The sequence below is a fragment of the Erythrolamprus reginae genome, unplaced genomic scaffold, assembly GCF_031021105.1.
Source record: "Erythrolamprus reginae isolate rEryReg1 unplaced genomic scaffold, rEryReg1.hap1 H_50, whole genome shotgun sequence".
NCBI lineage: Eukaryota > Metazoa > Chordata > Lepidosauria > Squamata > Dipsadidae > Erythrolamprus > Erythrolamprus reginae.
The window spans coordinates 222004-237872 of NW_027248507.1; the positions used below are offsets into that span (position 1 = coordinate 222004).

Sequence of the window (15869 nt, forward strand, 5' to 3'; positions counted from 1 at the left end):
TTGAGGGAATTATTTGTTTAGTAGAGTGATGGCGTTCGGAAAAAAACTGTTGTGTCTAGTTGTCTTGGTGTGCAGTGCTCTGTAGCAACGTTTTGAGGGTAGGAGTTGAAACAATTTGTGTCCAGGATGTGAGGGGTCAGTAAATATTTTCCCCGCCCTCTTTTTGACTCGTGCAGTATACAGGTCCTCAATGGAAGGCAGGTTGGCAGCAATTGTTTTTTCTGCAGTTCTGTTTATCCTCTGAAGTCTGTGTCGATACTGTTGGGTTGCAGCACCAAACCAGACAGTTATAGAGGTGCAGATGACAGACTCAGTGATTTCTCTGTAGAACTGTATCAGCAGCTCCTTGGGCAGTTTGAGCTTCCTGAGCTGGCGCAGAAAGAACATTCTTTGTTGTGCTTTTTTGATGATGTTTTTGATGTTAGGTGACCATTTTAGGTCTTGAGATATGATAGAACCTAGAAATTTGAAGGTCTCTACTGATGATACTGTGTTGTCTAGTATTGTGAGAGGTGGAAAGGTGGAAGGGTTTCTCTTAAAGTCTACCACCATTTCTACGGTTTTGAGTGTGTTCAGTTCTAGATTGTTCTGGTCACACCACAAGGATAGTTGTTCAACTTCCCATCTGTATGCGGATTCATCATTGTCTCGAATGAGTCCAATCACTGTTGTATCATCTGCAAACTTCAGTAGTTTAACCGATGGATCGTTTGAGATGCAGTCATTAGTGTATAGAGAGAAGTGGTGAGAGTACACAGCCTTGGGGGGCACCTGTGCTAATTGTACATGTATCTGATGTGATTTTTCCTAGCTTCACCTGCTGCTTCCTGTCTGTTAGAAAGCTTGTGATCCACTTACAATATACAAAGTTGAAATATATATCAATGTCTAGTGATTTTTGATAAGCACACATTTTTAAATCCACAATTGTTAGTGATGTTTCTGTTTTTACAGTAAATGAAGAGGTGAGAAGACCAGGAATGTCTATAGGCATCTCTTCTGCATCAAAGTACTAAGCGCTGCAATTGAACCCAAATAAAATGGCTGCTCTTATTGCTGAAAATTTCCGCTTTCTTTCACTCTTCTTCAAAAGTAAAGATGTGATGATTTTCAATGGCTTGGTGGCTCTGGGTACTGTCGGAAGCCAAGAAGTGTTCTCGGTGGTTGCATTCCACTGTCCATGTTCCCCAACTCGGAATTACATCTACGGTCTGGCTGCCATAGGAGTGCCTGCTCTGGCCTTGTTCGTGATCGGTGTGATCTGGAACAACCACACTTGGAACTTAGTGGCTGAGTGTCACAAGCGAGGAACCAAGAACTTTTCTGCAGCAGCTAATTTCTTGATCTTTGGATCTGTCATGGGAAGGGCTGCGGTGGCTCCTATCACATGGTCAGTGATCTCGCTACTTCGTGGAGAAGCCTATATCTGTGCCTTAAGTGAATTCCAGGATCCCACTACCCTGGATCATTTTCCACCTGGCTATGGACCAGAAATCCTGGCCAGGTTTCCTTGTGAAGATGAGCCAGCCAACATGACACATTTTAAGGATGAAGTTACAAGACGATTAAGATATGAGTCACAGGTAATTTATTTATTCATGTTTCCCCCAAAATAAGATCCAGTTTTATTTGTTTGTTTATTTATTTTATTTTTTATTTTATTTTATTATTTTATTTATTTTATTTTATTTATTTTATTTTATTTATTATTTTATTTTATTTTATTATTTTATTTTATTTATTTTATTTTATTATTTTATTTTATTATTTATTTTATTATTTTATTTTATTTTATTTTATTTTATTTATTTTATTTTATTTTATTTTATTTTATTATTTTATTTTATTTTATTTTATTTATTTTATTTTATTTTATTTATTTATTTATTTTATTATTTTATTTTATTTCTTATTTTATTTTATTATATTATATTATATATTATATTATATTATTTTATTATTTTATTATTTTATTATTTTATTATTTTATTTATTTATTTATTTTATTTTATTTTATTATTTTATCTTATTTTATTTTATTTTATTTATTTGTATGCTGACCCTCTCCGCAGACTCGGGGCTGCTAACAACAATGATAAAAACAACATGTAACAATCCAATTTAATAAAACAACTAAAAACCCTTATTATAAAAACCAAACATACACACAAACATACCATACATAACTTGTAATGGCCTAGAGGAAGGAAAATTTGGCTAGGGCTTGTTTTCAGGGTAGGTCGTATTTTGGGGAAAATACCATATTAATTTATTTACACACATATATATAATGTAGTGTTCCCTCGCCAATTCGTGGTTCACCTTTCGCAGACTCAGTGCATCACGGGTTTTTAAGATCATACGCATGTGTGGTCAAGAGCCCACAGTGTCTGCCAGAGCCAGTGGTGGGGTTCCACTGCAGGTGAGTGGGGAGGGGGGAAGTCTTGGCGGCCGGAATTCTAGGGCTGCCCAAGGGTCAGCAGATGTGGCAGAGCCGAGGAGGAAGCGGAAGGTTCACCGTCCTCTGCCTCGACGGCTTTTCTGCTCTGGATGGGATGAAGGGAAGCAAGGTGGGCCAGACTCCAACTCCCTTGGTCCCCTACCTTGGGACTTGGAACGATAGGAGCCGAAGTCCCGCTCACCTGGGACTTTTGGAGGAAGCGGACGACCCCCTGAACAGAATGTCGTTTTATTGTTCCTACTTCGCGTATTTTCATTTATCGCGGGTGGTCCTGGAATGTAATGCCCGCAATAAACGAGGGAACACTGTATAATATACAGTAGTACCTCAGTCTTTGTCAGTAATTTATCTGGAAGACACATTCAGTACTAAAACAGAGTCCTTGCATGTCAACTACTGGGTGGAAGGCGAAGAGTGGGACAAGATTTCTGCTTCAAAACATGTTGAATACCCAATTTGATAAGTTTTGAAACAGTCGACGTATAATTACTATAATCATAAAGCAAAATCCAAACATGAACTCCAATGCTCACTAATTCAGATTAACAACATGGCATGCTACAAAACAAGTCATCAAAATGCAAAAAATAACAAAAACTGAATGTTGGCCCAGCCCACAGCAAAAACCAAAGAATAACAATAAAAATCTTCTATAGCATGTTCCTTGCAAAAGCCTACTTAAACAGGATAGTTTGGTAAACACTATTCTTCATTGCAAGACAAATATGGTTATCCATCTGAACACTTTTATTTTACCAAATGTTTTTAATGGTTTGTAAGAATATCCCCTAAATCTTAGTAGCCTCCAGAACAAGTACGAGAGTGCTCATGAAACAGTGAAATCCATTGGTTGCATGGAAGTCCACGCAAACAAAACTGATTATTTTCAGATATTTAATCCATAAAAATCTTCAACTACCATTTAAATGCAAAGCTTACAGTTAACCAGTTTCAATGTGGAAAAAATGAAGATCCACTATAATTATTGTTTTCACCATTATCCACTTACAAATGTAACTGAACTTGATTAGAGTTTCAATTATACTTTGGAGTCCAATTTTGTAATTCAAATAAAATAAAATAAAGGTAGGCTTTTAAAAAAACCAAACTCGTTAAAAATCAAACCAATCCAAGCTGTGTCCTTATCTGTATTTTCTTTCCCTTCAGCTCTTTGGATGGATGCTCATTGGTGGGGTGGCAGTTGTTGTGTTCATCACCAAGTGCCTGAAGCATTGCTGCTCACCCCTCAGCTACCGCCAAGAGGCCTACTGGAACCAATACCGCTCTAATGAAGCTAGGCTGTTCCATCAGACTGCTGAGGTACATTCCAAGATTGTGGCTGCCAACAGCGTCAAAAACTTCTTTGGATTTGTACATTTAGATAAAGAGGACCAGGAACTGGTCCAAGCGTATAATGTTCAAAATGTTCAGCCCCGGATACAATGGGATGCCATCACTGGAGTCTACATCTATCGAGAGAATAATGGCTACCCTCTCTATAGCCGCCTGCATAAGTGGGCCAAAAATGTAATGGGAAACTCCTCTAATCCTGATAGCCAGGAAACAGCCTTCCTAGCTACCTAATATAGGTAGCCCTCAATTTACAACCATTCATTTAGTGACCAGTCAAATGTACAACGGCACTGATTTATGACCGTCTTTCACATTTATTACCATCGCAGTTTCCCTATGGTCACATTATCAAAATTCAGATGCTTGGCAACTGGCATGTATATATGACGGTTGCAGTTTCCCAGAGTCATCACTTTTTTGCAACATTCTGAGAATCAATGAGAAAGCCAGATTCGCCTAACAGCCATATTGCTCACTTAATAATTGTGGCAAGAAAGGATGCAAAACAAGGCAAAACTCCAATAGCAAAAGTTTCACTTAGCAACATAAATTTTGAGCTCAATTGTGGTTGTACATGGAGGATCACCTGCATTTATCTAAGGTAGCATTCCAACAAGCAAACATATCCTGTTTTATAATCAAGGACTACCTGCATCTACTCAGCAGCTTTTCCTACAAGCTTAGTGAAAATCATTTTGAGCACTTAAGATAGCTATGCTGGAAAGCACCCAAGAATTGGTTTTATACTTCGATTAAACTCTCAAAAAATATCAATATCATCGATATCAAATGAACTATGTCACATGTGATACAAATCTATTGGTGCTGTCTCATGAGAAATAAGGCCTATGAAGCTCAGTGGGATATATTCTTCTATACAGTGCTCAAAAAAAAATAAAGGGAATATTTAAACAACACAATATAACTCCAAGTAAATCAAACTTCTGTGAAATCAAACTGTCCACTTGGGAAGCAACACTGATTGACCATCAATTTCACATGCTGTTGTGCACATTCAACTTCGTACAGAACAAAGTATTCAATGAGAATATTTCATTCATTCAGATCTAGGATGTGCTATTTGACTGTTCCCTTTATTTTTTTGAACAGTATATATAAGAATAGATGATTAAAGTTTAACAGTCTGGTACTAAATAATATTGGAAGCGGGGAAGAGATCTGTCCAATTGAACAAGAAATTATTCATCAATGTATAATTTCTGAAAATATGCTAACTGATAAACATGTACATTTGGTCCTTGATTTATGACCCATTGCTTAGCAACTAATCAAAGTTACGAAGGAATTCCTCAGTGTTACTTATGATTTGGGTTTGAAATTTTGATGGCTGGACTCTCCCTGTGATCCCAGGTCTCATTTTGGATATTCGGAAACCAGCCCACATTAATCCCCCCCCCCCCCCCACACAATTTTGGATATTTGGTCTCATTTTGGATATTCGGCAACCAGCCCACATTTACAATTGTTTGTAGTATCCTGCGGTCATGCTACCAATTTTTTTTGTGGTTTTTTTTTTTTTTTGCCAGAAACTGGTATTTATTTCTGGTTTCCAGCAAAATAAATGCACATGGGCTAAAATGGGTTTTCTTAATGACTGACACACTTGCTTAACAACTACATTTGCTTAGCTACTGTGGCATTTGCTCAACAACTGGCACAAAAAGGTTGTAAAATTCAGCACAAATCACCGTACTACCATAATTCTGGGCTTGATTATAGTCATACGTTGAGGACTAACGGGTATCTTTTAAATCGGTCTGAAATATTTCCTACAAATAAACATTATATTCTTTTCAGATGAAAGAGAAATTCTCCTAATTCTTTTGTGTCTCAGTTGTAAATGTGGCTGCTAAAGACAAAAGCCACACTAAATTGTTGTTACTTGTTAAATCTGCTCAAATTTCTCTTGGTTTTTCAGATCTTTCTTTTCTGTATACCTTTGATCGATTTGTTAATGAAAGAAAATTTTTAAACACTAAAAGGTTGATTTATTGTCTTAATCTTAACATAGATATCATAGTAGTTATTAACATTCACTTTGGCCTTTTAACGTATTGTGGGATATATGTGGGATTATCAGTGACTAAAATATGAAACACTACAGAATTGGATGGCAAGACAGAACTAATGATGGTATAATAGTCAAATATTGGGTTAGAACTGGACATATCAATGCAGTGGATAATTTTGAGCTAGTAACTCTAAACTCAACCAACTTTTATAGAGTTGTTGATGTAGGTAAAAATGGAAGAAGGCCATACTATGTACACAGCTTTCAATTCCTAAAGAAAAAGCAGGTTATAAAATAAATGAATAAGAATCTATTCAAATATCATATGGCAAAATATACATGCCCTGCCATTTTCTTCCAAGGTGTACGACTGTCACTTATTGGAATTAAGGGCAAAATGATAAATTATGGCTATTTTCTTAACAGTGCCTGACATTTGCACTACGTATTACTATGTAAATGCCATGACATTGCCAGTTTTTAGGCAATGACTATAGTCTTCTGTAGGGCAATGAATCTGGAACATTGGATTGTAAGATAACAAATGGAAAAATGTATGGAAACTGCTAATTGTTTAGAAACTGTATATTTAACATCAATATTTTTAGCATATTTGTAAGACATTCAGAATTCTGTAAATAGCAGATGTAGAACAGCATATAAAATAAAACTGATTAGTATGTATGCCATTAAATTATCTTAGTTTTAATGATGATTTTAGAAATTAGGGGTTTTTTCCTTGACTTCTTTTTATTATTGTTGTTAATTGTAATTTTATGCTGTTGTTTGTAAGCCGCCCTGAGTCCTTCGGGATTGGGCGGAATAGAAGTCAAGTAAGTAAGTAAGTAAGTAAATAAACAAACAAACAAACAAACAAATTTTATATTTAAGCTATGATGACGAGGCTAAGTAAATGGAATTGCAAAACCTTGCTGCTGTACACAACAGCCTTTTAATTTAGTCTTTAAGCCTTGAATATAATTTATACAATGCTTAAAAAGCAGTGCTGTTATTATCTTCTAAGCCTATACTTGGATGGAATACAAAATATTTTAGGGAGGGAAGAACTACTGTATTTACTTATTACTGTAACCAAGTAGCTGGTTGCTTTCTCCCAATTATGAATTGTATATTTTAAAAAGAATCAAAGACAAATAAGGCTATAAATATAATTATTTTATTTGAATTCGGGAGGGGATATAACAGGTGTAAAACATTTACATCACTTACACTGTTAGTCTCTGGTCCTGCCTATTCTAATCTGTTACTGAGCTCATTGGGAAAAGCAAAAAAGGAGGAGGGTCTTTCGTCCACTTCCCTTCTCAACATACTGGGTTTAAAAGCAAGACCCCAAAGTCTGTCTACTGCAAAATTTAGCTCTCAGCAAGGCTGTTCTTGGATTCCACATACTCCAATGCTGCTGCCTTCACTGCCTGGATGGTTTCCACTGTGCCATACTTCTTTTCATACTCCAGATAGCGTTTAAAGAAAAACTTCATTTTCTTTGCTGTAAAATTTAGGTGAATCACTCTTTCAAAAATATCCCTGTGAAAAACCCAAAATAATGTTCAGAAAACAGTTTTAATCTGATGTTTTATGAATCTTTTCTATTTCAAATGACTAACATTTATTAGCTTCCTTTCGCCTATACATAGGAGATATATTTCTAAAATATATTTCTAATGCAAATTCTTTAGTTTTCTCATTGTTAAGTGTTAATAATATTTCCTTGCCAAAATCAAGTCACTCTGCTTGCTTTAGTTTTAAGCTAATACATATTCCAAAGCTTACATTTGCATCTTTGCTGGAAATTAAATATCCTAACCTTCCTACACATGTTAGTACTCACCGGACTTCTTTTTGGCTTCCATGTTTTATCATTATGTCTATGTACACTGACCAGATGTCTGTTCGTTTAGGATATGTACTCAGCATGTTTTCAAACAAGGCCTTGCCGTGCTCTGCATCACCAAACTGGAACTCTAACTGTGCCAGCTTTGAAATCACATCCACATCTGTGACCAAAAAAAGAATCAAAGATGATTTAAATGATTATTTCCAAAAGTCATTAATTCTGCCTGAAGTTTGAAGGTGTAACTATTATTTAGAAATATATGGCTAGCTATATCCTCAGTAAAAGAATTTTCAGAGCAGATAAGCAAACAAGATGGAAAGGTCTAATGCAGTGATGAACCTTTTTTCCCTAAGGTGCCGAAAGAGCGTGGGCGTGTGCTATAACGCATGCACAAGTGCCCACACTCATAATTCAATGCTTGGGGAGGGCGAAAACAGCTCCCCTTGTCCACTGGAGGCCAGAAATGGCCTGTTTCCCACCTGTTTCTGGTGGGCCCAGTAGGCTCGTGTTCCACCCTCCCCAGGCTCCAAAGGCTTCCCGCATCCCCTGGAGGCTCTCTGGAGACCAAAAACGCCCTCCCAGAGCCTCTGTACGAGCCAAAAATCAGCTGGCCATCACATACATGCACACTGGAACTGAGCTAGGGCAATGACTCATGTGCCAGCAGATATGGCTCCGTGTGCCACCTGTGGCACCTATGCCACAGGTTTGCCATCATTGGTCTAATGTTTTGTAAAATATACACTGTTCATTGTGATGCTGAATTAGTTTGTCTATTGGCATGAAAGAAAAAAAATATATTTATTAAGAAATGAAGGTGAGGAAATAGAAACAGAAGAAAATGATTGAAAAAGACAAAGATAAGAATGGTTACAATACAGATAGCAAGATATTAATCTACTCCAATCTAAGGAAATGGAGCACCTTCCTTATGAAACCAGGTTGCAACGCCTTGGTCTCTTTAGCCTTGAAAGATGGCGTTTAAGTGGTGACTTGATCAAAGTGTATAAAATCATGCATGGGATAGAAAAGGTGGATAGAGAAAAAATATTTTCTCTATCACACAATACTAGGACAAGGGGGCATTCCCTAAAGCTCATAGGTAAGAAAGTGAGGACAAATATTTCTTCACCCAGAGGGTTGTTGGCTTGTGGAATTCACTTCCAGAAGATGTCGTGACAGCTGTCAGCCTTGATAGCTTCAAGGCAGGATTAGACAGATTCATGGATGCCAAGCATATAGATGGTTATTGAAACGGATGTCAAAGTGCTGCCTCTATGTTGGTTGAAGCAGGCAGGATTCCCTTGAGTACCACATGTTGGGGGTCAAGGGAAAGGGAGGGTCTTGCCTTCTCTTTCTGCTCAAGATCCCTATGGACAATTGGTGGGCCACAGAATGCTGGACTCAATGGGCTTTGGCCTAATTCAGCATGGCTCTTCTCATGTTCTTATGTTCTAAATGGAAGTCCAATGAGGAAGATATAGACAGTACCCAAAAAGAGGAAACCAAAGAACTCTTACGCTCTTTGTCTGGCAAACACTTCAGTGCCCGTGGCATAAGTCTGTGAGCTGCCTCCACTGAACCACGTTTCAGAAGAAAAGTGGTGTACTTTACCCACACAGACTTTTCTTGACGGAAGCGTTTCAGCATTGTATTATACAGGTCATCAGCTTCCTGAACAGATCAAGAGAAAGAATAAAGAATCATCCTAAATATGCAAAACATTTATATTTACATTGCTCCAAAATTACAAAGGGTAATCCAGCTCTTGCTCTCACAAATATACTACCAATTCCCCTGGTTTTCCTAGCCTATCTTCTAATAATTATATAAATGGGTAATAGCTACCTCTGTGCTAGGAGATTTAGATATTTATATGGGGATTAAGCTAAATAGACATGGCTTGGAAACAGCTGCCTTCTGTTTTATTTCAGCCTTAAAAGTTCTATGCTATAATAATGTTCCTCAGGCTTTAATGATTCAACATAGGCTCAGAATGCTAACCGCTATTCTACAATCTGACCAGATATTCTAAATTCAGTTCTAAGGAGCTGAAGGGTAAATCTTGTCTCATATTTAGAAAAATATAATATATATACATTAAGCCTGTGTACCTTATTCAACAAGGTGCTTCACTTAACACAAGCTAAATATACAACTATATGTCCTGTTTCTTCATTGCCAACTGCCAATTCTGCAATTTTAGAATATAGATTTCATAGGTTTTAAGAGGGCATTTTGCATTCAACAATCCGGACAAGAACAACAATAATCTGACATTGAAAAGAGCCACACAGAGATAAGACATCGGCTGCTCCAAACAGAGAAAACATCCACAAGTCCAAAATGTTAAGGGATGTCTAGGACAAGCTAGAGAAGCCTAGGTACATTCTTTCTTGAAATCAAACCAATATTATTCCTGTCATATACACACAGATGAATAAAAGTTATCATTCTCTTTATCATGCTGTTATAATTGGCATCACCTTATATTTCTCAGATGCGCTGTAGATGTCTGCCAACTGCTGAAAGACCTTCAGAGGCTCGTTGTACTGAACTGCTCTTTCAAAAACTTTCATCAGTCCTTCCTCTGTGCCATACATGTTCTCCAGGTTCAGCAAAGCAACCCACACGTTCAGCTTTTCCTGTTCTTCTCTACAGAAGAAAGAAGGCAACATTCAGTACAAAGATCAAATCTCTTAATTTTGCTTTTGATGTTGCTATTCCTCTTAATTTGTGGCTAGTTTATATCGAATATTTGTGTATTTGGAGAAAGGTAAGAGAGAAATGTTTCATGTTCCTTTTATGCTGCAAGCATCTTATTTTAAGATCCACCCAGCAAAATATAGTATGGATATGAACTGTTGTCAAGGAAACTGAAGATTAACAAAAAACAAATTTGGGACTTCCGGTTCCTCCTTCAGCACGATCGGAAGCTGGGACCATGACCTCCACGGCCAGCTCCAAACTCTTCCCACCTGAAGGTCCAAATTTGGACCCAAGGCGCCCCCCCCCCCCACTCCTGTAGAGGGGGTGAAGTGAAGAGGGACAGCCAGGAGGGTAGAGGGAAGCCGCATCTCTCCTCCCCAAACTGGCAAGTCTCTAGCCGACGGTGCTGAACTGAGGTAGCAAACATGGCAGAGCCAGGATCAACAAGACTGTGCAGGAAAAAAAGTGATTATTTGCAAAAATGTAAAAGACTGTCTTGCTTTTTAAATATCCTAAAAATTGAAAGTGGAAGAATAAGGAAGTTGAAGAATAGTGGTGTGTAAAGCATGCTAAAATATCAGGAGAAAAAGTTTTCTTTTCCCTTGAAAATTAAAAAAAGAAAAAGTAAAAGAGATGGCAGGGGCACATTATACTATTTCAAAGAGGGAAAAACTGTAAAATTTGACTCAGAAGTTGTCCCCGCCTTAATAGAAATTGACTATTACATGTATTGGATTTATAAACTTAAAATGAAGAAACTGGGCAAGAACAATGAAGAAAAATTTCTGATTTGAAGCCTGAGAACCATTTTTGGTTAAAAGAGAGGATGTAACTTGGAACTTTTTCCCTTTGTTGGATATAATATGGATTAAACTCTATTGTTAAAATGACACCATCTGGAAATAAAGATGTGGAAAACCTTAAAATCATTGCATAAAATAATGGAAAAAATAATAAATGCTGTTCAGACAAATGAGGAAAATATGGAGAACTTTGGAAGATTGAAAAAAAAACAGAAGAAACAAGCAACAAGAAAGAAAATACAACAAAGGGATTATTGAAATACAGAAGGAGAAAAAGATAGTAAAGCAGAAGGGAAAAAACTTTGCTAAGGGAAAGATAAACAAGGGAAGGAAAGCTAGAAGGCGAAAGAAAAAGAAAGGGTAAAGGGAAACAATATTAGGCAACAGAAAAAGGAAAAAAAGAGGAGAAAAAGATAGAGATTTTAGCAAAAAAAGGAAGTTAAGGATAGAAATGAGGGAGCTAAAAGAAATGTGGCAGGCAACAACAAAAAAAGAAAATTAAAAGAAAATTAAAACATTGAGCAGGGTAAAAGAAAATGGATAAAATAAAAATGTATATGTATAATTAGTAGCAATACGTTTATATGCTTGATAATAGAAAATATGAAGATTTGAATTTTAGATATATTTTATATATATATATATAAAAAGTAATATCTTTGAAAGTAAGTTTGATGATACAAACCATGTAGAAATGAATGGGATATGACTAGTTGGTTTACAGTAATAAGGATAAAATATATGTATAAATAACATAAAGCAATGAAATTAAGATGAAGATTGAAAAATATAAGAAAATAGATTGAAACGTGTAATAGATTTTTGAATGTAAGTCTCATGATAGAAAAGATGGAAGATTGAAAATATGGAGTTTTTAAATATGTCTTGTATGGAAAGTTTATTGTAATAATGATAAAATAAACGTATGAATAATGTATAGCAATGAAACTATAGAAAAAGATGAAGATTGAAATATGCAATTTTGAAATATCTTTTGTATGGGAAAAGTAATGAAATGCAAAAGAGATTAAAGAAATCATAACATGATTAATATGTATGAAATAAGAAAAGTAAAATATATTAATATTAAAAATATATAAATTGGAATTAAAATAGTGATAAAATAGGAGAGAAAATGATATTATTGAAAATGAAATGATAAACAGATAGTAACTATATAACAAAAATACTGTTAAGAATATTATAGGGAAGTTTTAAAGCAAATATGACATCAGAGGAGACAGGGAAGGGGGGGATTTTAAAATTGAAGTATATTAATAAACAAACATACAAAGATAAAAGAAATAGACTAAAGGAAAATATATGGAAAAAATATGAAAAAATGTAAGGTTGCTGGAATACCATCCCAGAAAAATGGAGAAAGTACAGCAAAGGAAGGAGGAAGGGACGAGAGGAGGAAGAAGGAAGGAGGAGGAAGGGGAAAGAAGAGAAGAGGGAGAAGAGAGTTAGGAGAGAAGGCAGGAGGGAAAATAAGGAAGAGAAGGAGAAATGGGAAGGCGAAGCAGGTTTAGAAAGAGAAAGAGGAAGGGAAGGGAAGAAGAAAGAAAAGGAAGGGCTGAATGAGATAGGAAGAGAGGAGGGTAAAAAAGCAACTAATAAAGATAAATATAGAATATATGGATTAACCTTCTGTAAAAGAGTGAAAGGATAAATGAAATGGTAAATATGTGAAAATGTCTTTAAGGGAATAAAAATAAAAAACTTTTATTTTAAAAAAACAAGGTCACCTAAAGGAGATAGTTTTTAGTGCCCTTTCTGCAACAGCTCTAGCCTTTTCGATCTCTGTAGCTTGGAGATGAAAAGCCATGAATTGCAACCAAAGGATGGAGCTGTCAGGACTGCTGAGGACCAAGCGGTCAAAGTCATCTGCTGTCTGCGGCTGTCGCTTGGGATCCATCAGGGCAGCTTCCAGCTTGGAGAGTTCTTTCTCTGCCTTTTGCTTCTCCAGCTCCTGTTTCTTTTTTGTTTGTTTCTGGGCCTTAAAAAAAGAAAAAGGAGAAAGAGAAAGGCCTTGACCACTGAAAAACCTGTAGTGCTGCAAGATAACATACTACAAAACAAAGTGGGGTGTATCCACGAACCAGATACACTTCTAGGGACATTAGGGTAACTTTGCAGGCTCAATTAGACTACTGAATCAGAAGTTTACTATTTTTGTTACAGAAGGATGACATTCTGTCCCTTTCTAAGTTATTTTTATCACCAGTAGTGCCACAAGAGTCCCCTTTTATCATTTATGGTTTTTTAAAGTGTTGTGAAAATTGCTGCAACACTTTAAGAAAGTAAAAACAAGACAAAACCCTGACATTAAAAAATAGTTATGCCTACAAAATCCTCTTTTCAGTTACATTCCACCCCCCCCTCTCTCACAGACACACACCTTTAGCTAGATGGACTTTTTTACCGAAAGGTTAATTGAAGGACAACTACATACTAACTGGCATTGCATAAAATTAATCCTAAGAACAAACAATACAGAGCTATTGTACCGTGGATCCAGCATCATTTTCTTCCTCGCTGTCTGAGCTCTGCTCCTTTGGAATCAATGTAGATCCATCCAGCACATTTAAGCCTTCCTCCCACATAAAGCTGGTTGAAACTTTCAGTCGTGGAACTTCTTTTCCCTGCTAATAAACAAGCAGAAATATATACTCACATCAACCATCCCACTCAGTACAAAAATATGGTTTCCACTATGTTGAAAGACCTAGCCCAGTGACAGCGAAATTGTGGCATGTGCGCCATACCTGACATATGGAGTCATATCTGATGCCCACAAGGCGTTGCCCTATGTCAGGTCCAGTGTGCATGCGTGTGCTGGCCAGCTGATTTTTGGCCCTTTTTCCCGCCTTTTTTTTTTGCTCTCCATAGTCTTCAGGAAAACCTCCTGAACCCTGAGGAAGGCAAAAAAAGGAGCTAACTGGAAGTTCAAAAACAAACCTCTGGTTGGGCCATTGGGCTGTTTTTCGCTGTCCCCAGGGTTCAGGAAGACTTCTTGAAGCCTGGGGATGACAAAAAATGGCCCAACGGGGAAACCACAGTATGAAAACCGCTGCCATCGGGCAACAGATGTGGTGGTGGCAGGAACAGAGGTCTGAAGCTTCTCTCCCTCCCCACCAGAGGCTTGGGGGTGCAGAGGAAGCCCTCTTGGGTGGGGAGACAGGGAAGCCCCAGCCTGGCTGGCAGTCTGCTCTTTCCCCTCTTCTGGGTTCTGGCATACCCCCTCACCACTTGCAGTCAGGAGAAGGAGAATCCACCAACGTGGAGGGAGGGAAACCCCAGCCTGCTATTCCTGCAGCCACCAGGGAAATGGCAGTGTGAGAACTACCACTGCCAGGCGTAAGGAGTGGGGGCAGCAGGAACAGAGGGCTGCCGCTTCTTTCCCTCCCGCCAAAGGCTTGGAGTCGCAGCAGGAGACCTCTTGGGCAGGGAGACAGGGAAGCCCCAGCCTGGCTGGCAGCTGTGCTTCTTTACCTCTTTTGGGTTCCGGCGTGCCTCCTTGACCCTCAGAGCCAGAAAGAGGAGGTGCCGACGGGGAGCGTAGGATGTGTGTGCCCATGCACGAATTGCAATGCAGGTGCTGGCATGCATGTGCACTATCGCATGACAAGACACACACTTTTGGCATGCAACCAGAAAAAAGTTCGCCATCACTGACCTATCCCTTTCTCGCAGCCTTTTACCTTAGACTTCTTTTGCTTCTTTTCCTTCTCCTCTTCCTCCCGGTAATAAACCTCAACACCACTATCACCGTCCTCAGTACAATAAGCTCTCTTTTTTGCTGGCATTTCTTCCTGCCATTGAAAGAAAAGAAAGTGTTAAAACAATGGTTTTAAAAATATTTCCTAATCAAGCCCAAAATAGATAGGTACCTTCTCGCTTCCAGAGCGCTTCCTTTGATTTCTTGATTTCTGGGAGGGGGTATCCATTTCACTACACGGCTTTTCATCACATGGAATAATGCTTGGCTTCCCTGTGTCTTCAGGAAGGAGAGAGAGCTGCACAAGGTTCTCTCGTCTGTTTATGCTGCAGAATGATTAGAAGATAGGAAATTATAGGAGAAAGAAGAACCGGCAGAATTAGTCTATAGCAGTGATGGTGAACCTTTTTTCCTTCGGGTGCCAAAAAAGTGTGGGCGAGTGCTATCACGCATGCGCAAGTTCCCACACCCATAATTCAATGTCTGGGGTGGGTGAAAACAGCTTCCTCCATCCCTCGGGGCTCCCTGGAGGCTGGAAACGGCCTGTTTCCCAACTTCTGGTGGGGCCAATAGGCACATGTTTTGCCCTTCCTAGGCTCCAAAGGCTTCCCTGGAGCCGGCGGAGGGAAAAAACATCCTCCCCCATCCTCTCCGGAGGTTCTCTGGAAGTCAAAACACCCTCCCTCTGTCTGAGCCAAAAATCAGCTGGCTGGCACTTACATGCACGTTGGAACTAGGCTAGGGCAACAGCTCACGTATTAGCAGATATGGTTCTGCGTGCCACCTGCGGCACCCATGCCATATGTTCGCCATCACTGATCCTCTTAAATGTACAAAATGATTTCTGTTTTTAATCTGTTCAGCTTCACACCATTTCAGTAAAGTAGTAATATGATCACTTAATAAAATGATTAACATCAAGTAAAATACATACA

At 38.1% G+C, this 15869-nt stretch overlaps 2 protein-coding genes across 2 annotated transcripts in view; one reads left to right on the forward strand and one right to left on the reverse strand.

Moving 5' to 3' along the window:
- The first annotated feature begins 954 nt into the window (after positions 1–954).
- On the forward strand, positions 955–5816 carry LOC139155743 (calcium homeostasis modulator protein 2-like). Its single transcript, XM_070731016.1, has 2 exons — positions 955–1583; positions 3629–5816. The coding sequence occupies exons 1-2, from the start codon at positions 1041–1043 to the stop codon at positions 4043–4045; spliced, it is 960 nt and encodes a 319-aa protein (XP_070587117.1). The 5' UTR covers positions 955–1040; the 3' UTR covers positions 4046–5816.
- A 1185-nt stretch (positions 5817–7001) lies between these two features.
- The window catches only part of LOC139155745 (protein RRP5 homolog), a 40610-nt gene continuing 31742 nt past the window's right edge, over positions 7002–15869 (reverse strand). The window contains 8 exon segments of the mRNA XM_070731019.1: positions 7002–7391; positions 7696–7861; positions 9222–9375; positions 10188–10356; positions 12962–13212; positions 13724–13861; positions 14918–15028; positions 15107–15260. Of these exon segments, the coding sequence (XP_070587120.1) occupies positions 7220–7391; positions 7696–7861; positions 9222–9375; positions 10188–10356; positions 12962–13212; positions 13724–13861; positions 14918–15028; positions 15107–15260 (1315 nt within the window). The 3' untranslated portion in view covers positions 7002–7219.